This window comes from Empidonax traillii, unplaced genomic scaffold, assembly GCF_003031625.1.
Source record: "Empidonax traillii isolate 1590-97213 ecotype Southwest subspecies unplaced genomic scaffold, ASM303162v1 scaffold20:size5563877, whole genome shotgun sequence".
Taxonomy (NCBI): domain Eukaryota; kingdom Metazoa; phylum Chordata; class Aves; order Passeriformes; family Tyrannidae; genus Empidonax; species Empidonax traillii.
Window position 1 is genome coordinate 2,287,239 of NW_020955213.1, and position 15,447 is coordinate 2,302,685.

The window sequence follows — 15,447 nt, forward strand, 5'->3', positions numbered from 1 at the left end:
ACAGTGGAGTCTCAGTGTCTCCTTTACTTACTTTGGGCCTCATTCTGTCCTGGTGAAGTCAGCTGGTCCTTGATGTTAGCAGAGCTAGGTAGAAGCCCTATGCCAAGGAGATAAAGGCATCTAAAACATCATTTGACATGTTATTTATTAAATTGCAGTCCTGACCAGTAATAATAAGTCTACACAAAGTAAATGATGTAACAATTACCCACGTAATTGTAACCTTCTATCAAACCCTTATGAATCAACAGTCAGCAGCTGGGAGGAAGAGGAGCCCAAACCAAGAGTGAGCTGAAATGCACTGCACTGGTCACTAGGGATGGTTTTCTTCGTTTTGAGCTCATTTGCAATGACAGCAGCAGTTGGTCAGACTGTTCCACGGCAGCTCTGCCTGTTCTGAGGGTCTGTGGCTGTCGCAGCATCCTCACAGCACACTGGAGCTGTTCAGCGAGTCTGCTTTCTTGGAAAGGGTTCAACAGAAACAAACAAACAAACAAACAAACCTCAGACCCAAAAAACTCTGTGTGTCCCCAGCCCCAGGGGTTCCCTGCTATTCCCAAAGACCTGGAAAAGGAAGCCACAAGCTGTTGGTAATCAAACACCTTAAGGCTGTAGAACTTGAGCTGCAATTACAAAGACACATGCAACCACACATCTTTGGAATTTAAGTTTTTTATTTGTGCCATAGAAAGCTCTAAGAACTAATATCAAGTATTGATTCATGAAAAGTAGAACACAACTTTAAAAAGTATGTTAAGGAAAGACTGTACAACTATATACATCACAGATCTGGGGAAATCAAGAAATGTTTTCACATGGAACATTTCCTAGGCAATAGCTGTAGAATTCAGAGTTTAATGTATATAGTTGTCAGCTTCTGCATCTTTTTATAAGCTGCATGCCTTAACAGTACAAAATAAATAAGCAGTCAACGTTATTTGTTAAACAAACAAATATTTGCTTAGTTCACATAGTGGAATGTTAGGTACGAATCCCCAAAGAAACCAGACAGTGAGGATGCAGCCACTGTTACCATACTCTGCAGCAGATCTGTTAATGGTTTATATGCATATAAATGACTGTAAGGTTTGCCACCACAGTCTGTTGAAATTTTTAATTTCTATATAAATGCTTTGTCAGATTCAACCTTTTTTTTCCCATTACCCCAAAGCAAATTTCTTAACATTTACATAATTTTTTTTTCATTAAGTTAAACTGGAAGCTAAATGCTTACAAAAACAAACAAACCCACAAATATAAGTGCAACAGCCAGAAATCTAAATATAAAAGCTCTTGGCCCTATAAAAAGTTTTAGACTAATGGATTTAATGTGTTTTCAAACCAATAAATACTGGAAGTGAAATAAAAAAAAAAAAGCTTTACATGACCTCTGGACTTTGGATATCAAAAATCATTTCCAAGGAAAACTGAAGACCCTGAGACACATGCAAGCACGAGTCTTCTAGCAAAAATAGTTACAAAGCCCTAATTTTCCAGTTTTCCTCCAAAAGGAGACCTTTAGTAGGCACAGTTTAAGGTTTTAAATATACCAGCAGCAAATAGTGGTAGCCATTATATTTAATTTTGTACACTTCGCAGTGTATGCTTAATTCCAGATCCCTGTACGGGTCATAAGAGTTGGACTTGATGGTCCTTGGGGGTCCCTTCCAACTCAGAATGTTGTGTGGTTAAACGTGTGTCATGTCAGTAACAAAAATAACATTGTATTTGTCTCCTCCAAGTTCAAGAATTCCGTCATAGCACCAGCCAGCTACGGCAGAACTGCCCGTGCCAACACAGGCAATCCACGCTCATGTTGCATAAGGATTATGTCTGACTGCTGAAATGCCACCTCAGGTAACACCCCACCTGCAACACTTAAAGCATGACCCATTATATTCCAGGGGGTCTGCAATATGATCTGGAAATCATCAGTGTACCACATTCTTGGCCAACAAAACAGAAGTGCGGAACGTTACACGTGTCAGGTAAACAAATCCTCCCTCCATCGTTGCTCACAGGGATTTCTGGTATCCTTTTCTGTAGCTCGACTTTTATTTGAATCATTTACCATTTAAGTGCCTTTCTGTCTAGAGTCCTGTATGTCCAAAACCCTAACTTTGAAAGTCATAGGATCAAGATGCTTACTTAAAACGTGAAAAAGGAAAGAAAAACCTGTAATTGGAATTTAAGCGATGAAGGGTTACAATAACTAACTAGTACTACACACAACAGTCTCAGGGATCTCTAGAACTTGAGCAGTTTCCATATTATCATTTACAAAAATTCAACAAGTCACTAAATCTGAAATGCTAAACTATGACTTGGTAAACAGCCACTTGTTTTTCTCAGATCTACCATTTCCTGATCAAGTTGGATGTCTCATTAATCTTCTAAGAGCTTAAAAATGTACCAATTGCAAGGAGAATAAGGACAACATAATAAACCCAAACCTGAAAACAGATGACAACTAGACAACCACAGAGAAATTATACTTCAGGTTATGGTCAATAAAGGGTATTTTTTGATTGTCGGTTTAGTCCTCATGCTTCCACAATCTATAAATGAGGGAGAAAAAAAAACCCAAATCCCTGTTTCACTTGACAAACAGGCATACAAGATCCTCAACAGTCTCAGTGCTGAACCGATACAGCACTTACATGACTTCCCAGTTTTGAGAAGCCTTCAGCTAAAAAAAAAAAAAATAATAAAAAAAAAATTAAAAAAAAAAAAATGACAACTTTTACCAAAAGTATTACTGTTTTTAAAATTCCAGACTGAAGACCTTCTTCTTGAAGAGTGAAGAAAAGGAACATCGCTTTATATCAAACTAACTACTGGCATTTTTTCCAACAGAAAGAAAACCTGACATTATTCCTCAAGCTTTAAAGCAGTAAAATTATCTCCTTCCTAAGCGTTTTAAGTTTCTTCACTATAGAGCTTTGTGGGGTTTGGCTTTTTTTTGCAAAAACTTTTTTACTCTTGCCAAAAGAGTAAAATATGATGGTCCAGACACTGAATACTCTGCTCACCATTCTGCCAAGCGTAAATAAAGTTTGTTCAAGTTAGCCCTGACTGAGTATCTCTCGTTGACAAAACTATTTGCATGAAGACAGATAATTCATGTTTATAAAAGCAAAACTAAGATGCTAGCTCAAAAATACACTACTCCAGTCTAGTAACAGATCACTCATTTTAGCCCCTTGCAGTAATGTATTGTTCACAAATGTGAGGGGTGGGATTATTTTTTTAAGTGGTTCCACGACCAAGAGACTACAATGAAAAAAAGTCCGTTTTCTTGGTTAACATCTAAAGAGAATTCAGCGTTAAAGTGCTAACATGAAAGAAAGGGTTTACATAGTAAGTATGGGTACAGGAAACAGTTCAATTATTTTAGAAATATTTCTAGCTCTTTAGAAGAAATTGTACTTTTTCAAGCTACAAATCCTCATGTTTTGATCAAATTTAACATACCAGAAAACACTGCCAGCTCCTTAGAAATGTCTTCCTTTCTATTCAGGTAAATTTGAGATTAATTGCTTCCACAAATCACTGCAGTTAATATGATCCAGCCAAGTGCTACCATTTTGGTGACTTCGTAGAACAAGTTAGGTTGTTTTGACTTTAACCTTTTAATAGTGCTGTTAAAAGAGCTGCAATATTTCTGCACCGAATCCTTTTTTTTCCAGCACTTAATGCATTTCAGTAAGATTCTGGTATTACAAACTCAAACTCAGTACTTCCCTCTGACGGATTCTGTTTGAACATTGTTTCATTTCCCTGCTGAACGAAAATGTCATCCCAGGTAATTTGTTTGGCCGCAGAGTTAGGTGCCGTTCCTTCAGTGCCGTCCTTCCCTGAGCCAACACGATAGACAATTCCCCCCTGGTTCATTCCCGGGATGCTGCTGGGGCGGTCACTAATGTAGGCGTACTGCCTGATCTGCAGGGACCTGCAGGGGTGCAGCCGGTACAGCTTGGTGTCGCCGGAAGGGTCTTGGCTGTGAACTGACCTGATGTGGGAGGCCGTAATTTGGTAGTTGATGAAAGTCTTGCCGCACGTCAAGCACTGGTACCTGCGCTCCCCGGTGTGGTGGAGCTCGTGCTTGGTGCGATACTCTGCCAGGGCAAACACCTTGTCGCAGTACCGGCACGGGTACTTCTTCTCCCAGGAGTGGACGTTGAAGTGTCTCCGCAGGCTCGTCAGGCACGCGTAGGATCTCTTACACACGATGCAGATGTAGTATACCCTGCCGTCCACTATGAGCTCGTAGTGATCATCGTGCTTTACTTTCATGCGTTTCCTGTTCGAAGATTCGTCACCAGACGTTCTAGGCGTGTCCTCAGGCTTGGCTTCCCCCTCCTCGGAATCACCCTTGACGGGGATGACTATGTCGTACGTGTCCTCACCGATGTTTGCATAGACCTTACAGCCTGTGGATAAGCCTCCTATTTCAGTTGCTGTATCTAACGTTATGATCTTCTGCCCATCTGCCACGTTCTTTGATGCTATGCCCGAATTGAATTCCTTGTTGTTTCCACTAAGGACGTCTGAGATTTTTATTTTGAATTCTCCAGGTTTAGCAAATGGCTCTTGTGGAAATGTAACAAGCTGTTTTTTCTGTACACCTGATCCTTCAGTGCTTGCTGCCTTGGGAACAGAAGACTGCTGAACCAAAGAGCTGCTGCTGACCGAACCAGGACTAGAGGAACTAATGATATCGACATCGTCTTCAACCACCTCTTCATCATCAACAGCAGTTGTTTCCACTTCAGTTAAGGAGCCGTTATTAGATGGCTGCTGGTTCTCCTCAAGTAAATTAATTGTAGGGGTCACATGTGTTTGATGCAAGGAGCTGGCACCGAGTGATGAGTTAAGCAGAGGCTTGTTCAGCACGATGATGTTAGGGGTAAAATGCTGCGGAGTTGCCGAGACAAGTGATTCAGCACCTGATTGTGTTTGGTTTGGGTTTATCTGACTGGCAGACAAAGTGAGGTTTTGAGCTGCTGCGGTGTTTGCCAAACAGGGAGAGCCACCACTGCCACAGGTTTTTTGGTCAGAAGCTCCAGCTGGACTTGAGCAAGGCTGGTTCTGGCTTGCAGCATTTTTATCTTTAGTACATTCTTTTGGAGGAACAATCTCAGAGCAAAAAATTACATCATCGTCCTCATCATCCGAATCACTCACTGTAATTTTTGTAGTCTCATATTCTATGCCATGTAAGGAGAATGACTGTGTTATAACTGGCATCCCATCCGTTGCCTCTTGACTCTCTGCCCTGATTAGAGGTACCTGTGTTTCAGCATCCCTTTGACTTGGACTAGAAGTTTCTGAAGCACCATCTTTGACCTCGCTTGGCACGTTTTTCTCTTCGGACGGAGCTATGCCCAGATCAGCTATGAATTTCACACCCAGCTGCTGCCCTGATTTGATCAGTTCATCAAGTAAATCGGATCGAACGCTGATTATTTTTGAACTATAAATATAATTAAGAATTTCTGCAAAAATTTCTGCTCTCACAAAGCTCAGTTCAACCACTTGACCAGCCACTGAGAAAAGCTGGTGAAAATAAGTGCTTGAAGCCGAAAGGATGTTTCTGTGAGCTCGAAATTTCCGGTCCTCCACAATGACTGTAACATCACAGAAAAGTCCATGGCCACGTTGTTCATTCAAAGACTGAAGAAGCACTCTAGAATACTGTGTGTCTGTTGCAGAAATGAGTTTTTTCCCCTCCATTCCTACAAAAGGAAAGTAAAAAGTATCAAATTAGTAAAAACAGAGACATACAGTTTTAACTGCATGACAACGTTCCCATATTTACTGTCCATTCCTTCTTTTGAAGAAAACAAATCTGAGATACTGTTCATTAGGATATATGCTACAACACTCTGCAGATTTGTTTCTTCTTGTTTGTCCTTTCACCTTCTACACAAGGTAAGTGCAATTCTGAATGTATCCTCTACTCATACAAGGTGAGGAACAGAGAAACAACAGCTTATCTTATGCAACAGCCAATAAGGTGAATTTGACAACCAAGCAGATGGAAGATTTGGGTCCTTCAAACAGCTTTAAATATCATTAGACATTTCTTTCTGATTGTGAAAATATTCTATAAATTGTTATGAGAAAGCCCAATTACATGAAGTTATTCATGGGCCAGACAGCAGTATCTGTATATCGCCAGTCAGCTGGATTAATGAAAACGCTATGGATACCGTACTTCCTGCCGCAGAAAAATAAACTTTTTTTAACCCCTCGTCACACATTTGCAAGGCTATTTTGTTTTGCAAACCTGGACACCGAGGCAGCACGGCAACAAAACAGACCTGCAAAGTCAGACTAACCCCTCTCTCGGCACTGCCCCATTCACAGCCCCCCCCGACAGGCTGAAAAAAACCAACATCAAAATACAGAACAGCGAAAGTTTATTTCCGCAGGCCGGGCCGGACCGGATGGGCCGCCGAGGCCGGAGCCCCGCGGTTGCCGCACGCCTGGCCCCGCTCCGCCCGCGGCCGCGGCGGGGCTTTACCGTGAGAACGAGCGCCCTGAGCGCCGCCCCGCGGGTTCCGCGGGCGGCCGAGCCGGACCGGCGGCCCCGGGAGAGGCCTGGCGGCGACGGCCCGAACCCACGGGCGGCCCCTCCGCCGCTCGGCTCTGGCCGAGCCGATCCCCCGGCGGGGCGGGAGCCGAACCCGCGGTGCCCCCGCGGTGCCCCCCGTACCGCGTTACCTGCCCGGTTACCTGCCCGGTTACCTGCCCGCGCTCCGGCCGCGGCCCCGCCGCCTCCCCGCGCACCCGCCGCGCCTCGGCCGCCGGGGGGCGCTGCCCGCGCTGCCCTCGGCCCTGACCCGAGAGGCCTCGGGAACCTTCGCGCCGGGGCGGGGCCGGGCCGCGCTCCCGCCCCCCCGCCGGACCGGGGCCCGGCGACTCCGGGGCTCGGGATTCCGCCCGCTCGCACCGCCGGGGTGGCCGACCCCCGCCGGCAGGACGCCGGTGAGGGACCCCGCGTGTGCGTCCTGACTCTGCCCCACCGCAGCCTTGGGCAGCTCGGGTCTCACGCACGGGCCTGGTCGCGGCCTTGGCGGCTCCCGCCCGGCTGTCCCGGCACCTGCCTTGTGCCCGGCCGTGTGGAGGAGGCCGTGCACACGTTATTTCCCGCTGCGGCTCATTTCCTTCCCGGGGGCAGGGACCGGGCTGGCGCTGCTCCGCCGGGGGTGACGCAGCTGCGGCACCTCCGCCCAGCACCGAGCGGGGCTGTGACCCGACCTGGGCACAGCTGGATAACCCGAACGGGGCACCGCTGAACCCGTCCTGGGCACCCCTGTATAACCCCACTCCTGCCCGCGCCGCAGGAGCGCTGGTTCGGTGCTCTTTGCACCTCGGCGGCCCATGTTGGACCCCGCCGGCAGCTGTGCAGACGTGCACAAAGTATCTCTGACAAAAAGCGCGGCAGGTTCGATGTTGGACATGTGGCCATCAAAGTGACACGTCCACAATGCGGCCTCTTGGAAACTGTCACTGTTCTGGAACGCTCAAAGAGCGCCCAGATCATAAAAGATATTTTTCATCTTCAGTTACTGATCTGTTCCATTTCTTTTTTCCTATGGATTTTGTGGACTTGAACCACGGGGGTTCCTATTTTTCTTTAAGATTTAAAAACTCTGACAAGAACAAATGTCCTCCTGTCAAGTTTAACTAAAAAAGAGGAACAGGCCACAGTCACTGGCAGAAACAGCTGCAATCCCTCACACCACATACATCAGCAATGAAATGGTCCTGCCCAAGAACATGAGTCCTTCTAGCAAGAAAATCACTGCCAGCCTCCCTGTATTTGTATGGTTAGTAGAGTTTGTACAGTTAGTACCTTTCTGAAGCAAGCTCTCAGATCTGAAATGTTACAAACCAGTTTCTGTTTATTTATAGCTTTTTCCAGAGAGTGAAGTGGAAGAGAATAAATAATAGAAAAGAATAACTGGAGAAAAGGTAGGCTTTTCTTCCTCATATAACCCTTCAATTAAATTTTCTCCTTTGATCCAGGTTCTTAGTAATTTTTACACAGGTGGCTATATGAAATGAAAATAATACTATAATTGTTCTAATTCTTAACCCAGTGTTCTTTTTTCTCCTCCAAAAATGTGTGATGGCCCAAATTAAATCATTTCATAGCCTTTCATCCTCCAATTTTAAGGAGTTTTCTTCTCCTCTTTGCCTATCCATTCCTAAATAACGAACAGGAGAATTTACAGCTAAAGATGAGCACTGGTTTGGAAGGAGCCCTGCTCCTGAGGCATCACCAGTTCTCAGAAATCAGGTTTGAACTGCTTACCCTTAGGCACAGAAATGTTGGATGATTTAAAAGCTGCTGGTCTAGGTGGGAGAGCTGCACCACCTCCTTGACTTTTACCTTATTTGCAAAAGCTTCTCTCTATGGCAACTTCTTTCATCAGATACAAATCGGAACCCCACTGTCACCTTGCTGTGGTCAGGACAGAGCTAATGCTCTGAGCAGCTTAAATTTGACTGAAGCTGCCACTCAGTCCTCCTGCACTTGAATGCAGAATTTCAGCCTTTTTTTTTTTTTTTTGTCTAGCATGCAACTCTTAGTTCTGGGGTTGTTTTTTCCTCTTTTATTTTTACATAAGACTAGAAAGTGTCAGTTGATTCAAATCACATAAACACTTATACAGCAACAATTTAAAAGAACCGTTTTATCTAAGGTACTAATAAGAAACATCTAAAACATAGAACTAAACGTGCTGTTCTTAGCACTGAAAAAAATAGCTAAGAGACACACAATGGCAACTTTTATTTTGTTGTATAGAAGTGATGAAAAAAACTCTGGGATTAAGCCTCTGAAAATATGAAACACAAATTTAAAGACATGATCTCAGGCTTTTCTGAGAAGACAAAAAAATATGCAATTCAGTGACAAGTTTTCAGTTAAGCAGTTTGAGGAGCTCTCTTGTTTTTAAAAATTCCAGTTTGAGAGAACAGAAAGTTTTTAATGATCTGACAAATCTGAGAGACAAAGGAGCATTTTCCATCTCATGACGTGTCCCGTGACTCCCCCCCCCCCAGGGGAGGTACCAGGAGTTCCCACCTGAGCCTGAATGTATGTAACTCATGAGATCTTTGAATTTTGGGGAGAGGAGAGGGCTTCCCCCAACTGATCAAGACCATCACTTCAACAGGACTGCGACCACCATCTTCAACAGAACATTGAAGGTGCAACTACCAAGTTTCATCGCTGGATCCAGCAAGTGGATCAAGAGTTGGACTTGATCTCAGAGGTCCTTTCCAACCCATCTGATTCTATGATTCTATGATTCTATGATTCTGTGAGTGGTGACTACAAATATCTTTCCATTTCTATCCTTTCTTTCTCTTCCTTATATACGTCCTTAAGTGTAACTTTTATGCTTTAATGTTGCTGAATTACTATAGATGATAACAACCAAAGCGGCTACACACCAGTTTTCCTTTGAAACAAAATTGCTCTAAAATAAACCTACCTATATATATATATATATTTACAAATACCAATGATTCAGTGTCGTTTCACTTTAATCCACCCCAAGGGATTTATTAACAAGAACCTGGGTTACCCTCCCCTTCTGGGGCGGGTCGTATCAAGTCCAGCCATCAATCCAGTGCCACCATTAAACCATGTCCTCAAGTGCTACACGTTTTATGAACACTTCCAGGGACGGTGCCTCCATCACTTCCGTGGACAGCCTGTTCCAATGCTTTACAACCCTTTCCGTGAAAAAAATGCCCCTAATATCCAATCTAAGCCTCCCCTGGCGCCACTTGAGGCCGTTTCCCCTCGCCCTGTCAATGCTCCCCGGACACGCCGCCTCGTCAGGCCGCGCCGGGAGCCGCCGGATTTCCAGCACTGCCAACCGGACCGTGCCGGTGCCGGGGCCGGGCGGGGAAGGCGAGCCCCGGCGGGGCAGGGTGAGCTGTCCGCGGGGCAGTGCTGCTCTCGGGCCGTCCTGGACAGCTCCCGGGGCCGCGGCCCCGCGCCGGTACCCGCCGCCCCCGCGCCCCCCGCCGCCGCCTCACCTGCCGCCGCCGCCGCCGTCCGCGGGTCCGCCGCTGCCGGGCGGCACAAAGGGAGCCGCCGGAGCCTCCGGAGCCGCCGGAGCCGCCGCGCGGGAGGGGCGGTGACCCCGCGGGCGGGGCCGCCCCGTGCCCGCCCGCCCGGCCGGGAGGCGGTGGAAGCGGCCGGAAGTGGCGCCCCCGCCCCGCCGCCGCCATGGCGCCCGCGTCCCGCTCCCGCTCCCCGCCCGCCGACAGCCCCGAGCGCCGCACCCGCCGCTCCCGATCCCGATCCCGCTCCCGGTCCCGCGAGCGCAACGGCCCCAGGCGCCCGAGCCACCGGCGGAGCCGCAGCCGGTCGCGGTCGCGCAGCCCCGGCGGGCCGCGCTCCGCCGCGCACCACGGGCACCACCACCACGGCAAGGGCTGGCCCGAGTACTACGAGAAGGAGAAGGAGGAGATCCTACGGCAGAGGCGAGCTCTTGGCAGGGGTCGGGGCCGTCGTGCCGGTTGCCGGCGGGGTCCGGGGGTGCTGTGGGAGGGCGGCGGGCCCGGCTCTGCACGGCCTGGCCGCGGGTCTCGGCCCCTCCGGCCTCTCCGGGCGCTCCCCGTGCCCGCGGGCAGCCCGGGCCGGGGCTCGGTTGGGAGGGGGTAACCCCTCTGCAGTGTGGGGGCACCGGCGCCAGCCCCCCGGCCTGGGAGCTGGCTCCTTGCGTCTGGTTGTTCCTTTTCCTTACTGCCATTAGCAGTGGTGGCAGGTACCATATTTAAAGTGTTTGTGTGCTGGGTGTGGCACTCAAGGGTTCAGTGAAGGTGTTTTCCTTTACAGGAGACTCAATGAAAGAGAGAGAATTGGAGAGCTGGGGGCACCTGAAGTCTGGGGGCTGTCGCCAAAGGTTCCTGACCCCGAGTAAGGCTTATTCTTTCTTCTTCTGTTTTTTATGATATTGATTATGTGTTAGTTTAATTTACCAAAATGCCTTTTTCCTGCATTGGTCCCATTGCCACAATTCATCTTGTATCAGTTAAATTCTGAATCAACATGAGATTTTTCCCCCCAAGTTATTCCAACATACCAATTATTCAATATGTGATTGATTGTAGATCAGATGACATTTGTCATTGTGACATGGTTCTGAAGGCAGTTCTCGTGCTGAGAATTAACTCTTTAATGGTTTACTCCATTGCAATTATTGACTCAAAATCTGCAATGTGTTTGGTCATATGTATATCTTCGATCTGGAGTACTACAAAATAGATCTTAAATAGCAAACTGTTGGTTTTTTTCAGTTCTGATGAGCATACACCGGTAGAAGATGAAGAGGCAAAATCTAAGAGTAGTTCTTCAGATTCCAGCTCAGAAGGTATTTTGTTCAGCTTACACAGCTTGTTTTGAGAATGAGAAGCTATTGAAGTCTAGAATCTGCTGCGGTTGCTTGCTGGAGGTTTATTGGTTTTGGTGGCTGGAATTGAGTGGGCTGCAGTTCAAGGGAGAGCATTGCCTTGGGAAGATTGGGAAGTACATACAGAGCTAGTTGATTGATCTCTAATGTTATGTTTTAAAAATATTCTAGAGGAAAAGAAGAAAAAGAAGAAGAAAAGAAAGAAGAAAAACCGTAAGGCATCCAAAAGAAAGCGCAGGAAGCATTCTGAGGACAGCGACAGTGAGTCGGAGTCTGAGCAGAACTCCAGTGGTAAGACAGGAGGGTTTCGGCTAATGTGTGAGGGCTGAACACAAACTGACACTTCTGGCTTTTACTGCACACTTGCAGTGTTCTGAAATCACAGAGCTGCAGCATCAATCCATGATCTTTTCTTTCATCATCTTGCTGGTTTTGCCGTGCCTTTTCCTTGAGTGCTTGCAGTCTGGCCTCAGGAAATGGGATTTCTGAATTAAGCATCCATGGGGTATCTCATGACAGAGATCTGTTTGATATGTTCTCATACTGATCAGTACTGCAGGCAGCTTTCTGCTTATTCTTTCTTAATGTTGTTTGGTACCTAAACAGTCACATCTGAGCAGCTGTGTGTACTAGGGCATTCTGGTGGAGCCAGTTCAGTACAGTAAACTACTTAGAGCTAATCATCTCCTTTTGATAATGACATACTATTTTTTTTCAGATGAAGATAAAAAGAAAAGCAAGAAGAGGAAAAAGAAGAGCAAAAAGTAAGTGCCCAGGTTGCTGTGTGTAATTCTGGCTTCTGTTGGCTGGAGAGCAGCTCCACTTTCTTCGCAGGCTCTGAGGGAGTCTGAGCATTCTGGTAATTCAGGCTGCAAGTGCTGACAAATAATGTTGATTTGATGGATTGTGCAGCTTAGACAACTCCCTGCAAGCATAGAGCCACTTTCTAACGCTCTGTGAGAGGTGTAACAGCATGTATATTGTCTTGGCTTCGCTGTTCTCTATGAAAGAACAACAATCTGTATGCAGCCAGCCAGTCTTCCCATAGGTAGAAGTTACCTTGAGAAACTAATTATTTGAGTATGATCCCTAGCAAATTTTGGTAAATAGCATGTCTGTTTGAATTTATCACAGGAAGAAGTATAAGAAAAAGAAAAATAAGAAGAGCAGGAAGGAATCCAGCGATTCAAGTAGCGAAGATTCTGATGATGAAACAGTTCAAGGGGACGATCTCTGGATTGAGAGATCAAGTAGGTTCACCTGACTTTAAATTTGGATTGAAACTTTTTGGTGTCCTTTTTATGAATTCTCTTAGGTCTTGCTGACCTGTGGAACATTTCTGATAACAGAGAACAATGGGTACCATATCAATCTCCCTTATTATTTGATTGTTGCAGAAAATACTGAAGCTGATAGCCTGATTGGACCAGAGGCTCCCAAAACTCATGCATCTCAGGATGACAGGCCTTTGAAGTGAGTAGCCAGCTCTAACAGTACTTTGATCAAATCAAGTAAATCAAGCATGAAAGTTACTGTTCAAAAGGGGTGTTACAACAATATGGCCTGCAGAAGGAGAAATGCTGTGCCAGAAACTTGCAGGCAGAAGTGCTAGTGGTGCTAGCCTTGCCTCTGGCCTGAATTTGGGTAGAAAAGTCTGGTTTATGCTTTTTAGTCTTGATCCCTAGCAAATCAGTTGTAAGGTACCTTTATTCTGATGCTCTGCAGTGTTGTAACTTCAGAGTGTCTTCTTCATTTTTTAATCAGAATGGCCTCAACTGGTAATTTAAGATGTTTTTGCTGGTGTTAGCCGTGAGGAAGGAATGGGCGAGTATGTGGGAAAGAATATAGAAGTGTTTAAAAACGCAGCTGTATTTAATAGTGAACAGGGAAGCTGGATGCACAGGGTCTCTGTGTTTGAGACTGCAATCCTCACTTTTCTTTTTAGCTATGGACACGCCCTCCTGCCGGGTGAAGGTGCAGCAATGGCAGAGTATGTGAAAGCAGGAAAACGTATTCCCCGGAGAGGCGAGATCGGCTTGACCAGTGAAGAGATCGCATCATTTGAGAGCTCTGGTTATGTCATGAGTGGCAGCAGGTATGGTTTTGATGATGGCCGTGGTTCAGTGACGTTTTCAAGAGCTGCTTTCTCTGTTGGCTGGGTGGAAGACTGCTTCCAAGCTCCAGCTGAAAGCATGGAGGAGGAGGTGCTCTGCATGCTTGCAATAATCTATACCAAACTCCCCATTGCTGTAGACAGGTGGTGAGGATGAGTCCTACAGGAATTTCACTTAAATTTTGGTGAGCCAGCAGCTGACACCGTGGGGGGGTAGGTGGAACTTCTGGCTGACTGTCTGGGAGCAGACACGCCCTGAGAGCAGTCAGTTCCTTGCTCTGCCACACTCCTTCCTGGGACGGTTTGTGTGCAAGTTTGGACTCTCTAGTGGAGGTGTCTTTATTTAAAGCCCCTGAAAACACTCAGGCTAGCTGATGGATGGGAGCTGTAGCAGGGCACTCTGCCCATGATGACATGCCCCGTGTTGTCCTCTGCAGACATCGGCGCATGGAGGCCGTGCGTCTGCGCAAAGAGAACCAGATCTACAGCGCCGACGAGAAGAGAGCCCTGGCCTCCTTCAACCAGGAGGAGAGGAGGAAACGAGAGAACAAGATCCTCGCAAGCTTTCGAGAGATGGTCTACAGAAAGACTAAGGGCAAAGAGGAGAAATAGTGCTTTGTTTGCGCTGTGCACCACAGACTGTACCACGCCACAGCTGACCTGTTCCAGTCGTGATTTGGAAAACGCTGCAGGTGCTGCAGCGCCTTTCACCCAACAGGGCCGGGCCCCAAGAGTGGATTACCTGTGTCAAGGAAACAGAGTTACTTTCATCAGGTTCTCTAAGGTGATTTGTTCGCCATCTACAAGGAACCCCTGTAAAGTGAAGAGCTGCAAGGCAAGGAAAGCGGGAACAGACAGGGAAGATTAGAGGTGTCAATGTTCTGCACTTGCTTTGAGTTAGACAAGCAGGAGGATCCCATGGGAAGGGCTTTGTTACATAATACCAATGTGTCATTTTTTTTATTCCATTTATTTTGATTTTTCATTTAGCTTGGAAAAGACAGTTAACAAGCTACTACTAACAGTAGCAAAAATGAAGGAACTCCTGAGTTCCTGTTTAAGATCTAGAACTGTCCACTTTGCTATTTCTTCAGAAGTCCTTTAGATTTAGGTTTTTCCCAAAACAGTGAAGTTTGGTTTGTGGTTCAAACTAGACTTGTAAATATTCTGTAAATGAGTTTGTAATTTAATACAGATGGGCTTCAGTTACTTTAGAGCAAGCAGATTGAAATTGGGGTGTAAAGTAACAGTACCAACGCTCTTCATCTGTGGTGAAGAACATAGTTGCTTGCTTCTTTTTCTCCTATGTTATACATAGGCATCAGAGCAGTGGGGTGCAGTGACTGGAACCCCTGGATGTATACAGATGGCAACAAGGATGTGTCTTTCAATTTATTTGAAATGTTTATGTCTATGAAAGTGTTCTAGATTAAAATCTTATTTTAACTCTGGTAGTATTTTAATTTGGTCTGTTTCAGCAGCATTACGTGGTTTGCTTTAAGCTCTGTACTTGGAGGCCTTGCTCAAGCAGTGCTTATGTGGTGGTTATCTTTGATTCAACTGCATATTTCCAAACATATCCCCTTTGAACGTGTTTTTAAAAACACTTGAGAAAAAGAAAGCGTTTTTTAAAGGGCTTTTGTTCCCCTAAATCCTTTTTTTAATTTTTTTTGTTCCCCTAAGTTTGGCAGCAGAGATGTCTCATATATTGGTGTGAAGAAGATAAAAGTCCGGTTGTCCTATAATGTTTTCCCTGGAGTTCCACAGACCAGGAAATCCCTCCCAGCTGTCTCTTCCCATTTACACTCTGGAACCTGGTTCCATCCTGCTGTACCCACCCGTACCTGCCAGGGACCGTCACATAAAGCCAACTACCACGTCAGGGCATCA

General features: G+C 46.2%; 2 protein-coding genes across 5 annotated transcripts; one reads left to right on the forward strand and one right to left on the reverse strand.

Annotated features, from left to right (window-relative positions):
- Window positions 1–660: 660 nt before the first annotated feature.
- ZBTB33 (zinc finger and BTB domain containing 33) lies at window positions 661–10,177 on the reverse strand. 4 transcript variants are annotated; one of them, XM_027898360.1, is made up of 2 exons: window positions 10,071–10,177; window positions 661–5,740 (listed from the first exon to the last, which is right to left on the reverse strand). In XM_027898360.1, the coding sequence occupies exon 2, from the start codon at window positions 5,734–5,736 to the stop codon at window positions 3,703–3,705; it is 2,034 nt and encodes a 677-aa protein (XP_027754161.1). In that variant the 5' UTR covers window positions 5,737–5,740; window positions 10,071–10,177; the 3' UTR covers window positions 661–3,702. The 4 variants fall into 4 exon arrangements, with proteins under 4 accessions (XP_027754161.1, XP_027754181.1, XP_027754189.1 ...); XM_027898380.1 differs by having other exon boundaries at window positions 661–5,738; window positions 10,066–10,073; XM_027898388.1 differs by lacking the exon at window positions 10,071–10,177 and adding an exon at window positions 7,113–7,276 and having other exon boundaries at window positions 661–5,738.
- Window positions 10,178–10,257: 80 nt separating this feature from the next.
- Window positions 10,258–15,008, forward strand: NKAP (NFKB activating protein). Its single transcript, XM_027898400.1, has 9 exons — window positions 10,258–10,515; window positions 10,871–10,951; window positions 11,332–11,405; window positions 11,616–11,735; window positions 12,163–12,208; window positions 12,579–12,694; window positions 12,842–12,917; window positions 13,390–13,539; window positions 13,995–15,008. Exons 1-9 carry the CDS (start codon window positions 10,259–10,261, stop codon window positions 14,167–14,169), a joined length of 1,095 nt encoding a protein of 364 aa, XP_027754201.1. The 5' UTR covers window position 10,258; the 3' UTR covers window positions 14,170–15,008.
- The last annotated feature ends 439 nt before the right edge of the window (window positions 15,009–15,447 follow it).

What these genes read in the sequence shown, in the direction of transcription:
- ZBTB33 (XM_027898360.1), bottom strand. Translation starts at nt 5,736, where the DNA reads ATGGAGGGGAAAAAACTCATTTCTGCAACAGACACACAGTATTCTAGA.
- NKAP (XM_027898400.1), top strand. Translation starts at nt 10,259, where the DNA reads ATGGCGCCCGCGTCCCGCTCCCGCTCCCCGCCCGCCGACAGCCCCGAG. An exon ending in GAGGAGATCCTACGGCAGAG is followed by an intron (nt 10,516 to 10,870) that starts GCGAGCTCTTGG and finishes TTTCCTTTACAG; the next exon opens with GAGACTCAATGAAAGAGAGA. An exon ending in AGGAAAAAGAAGAGCAAAAA is followed by an intron (nt 12,209 to 12,578) that starts GTAAGTGCCCAG and finishes AATTTATCACAG; the next exon opens with GAAGAAGTATAAGAAAAAGA.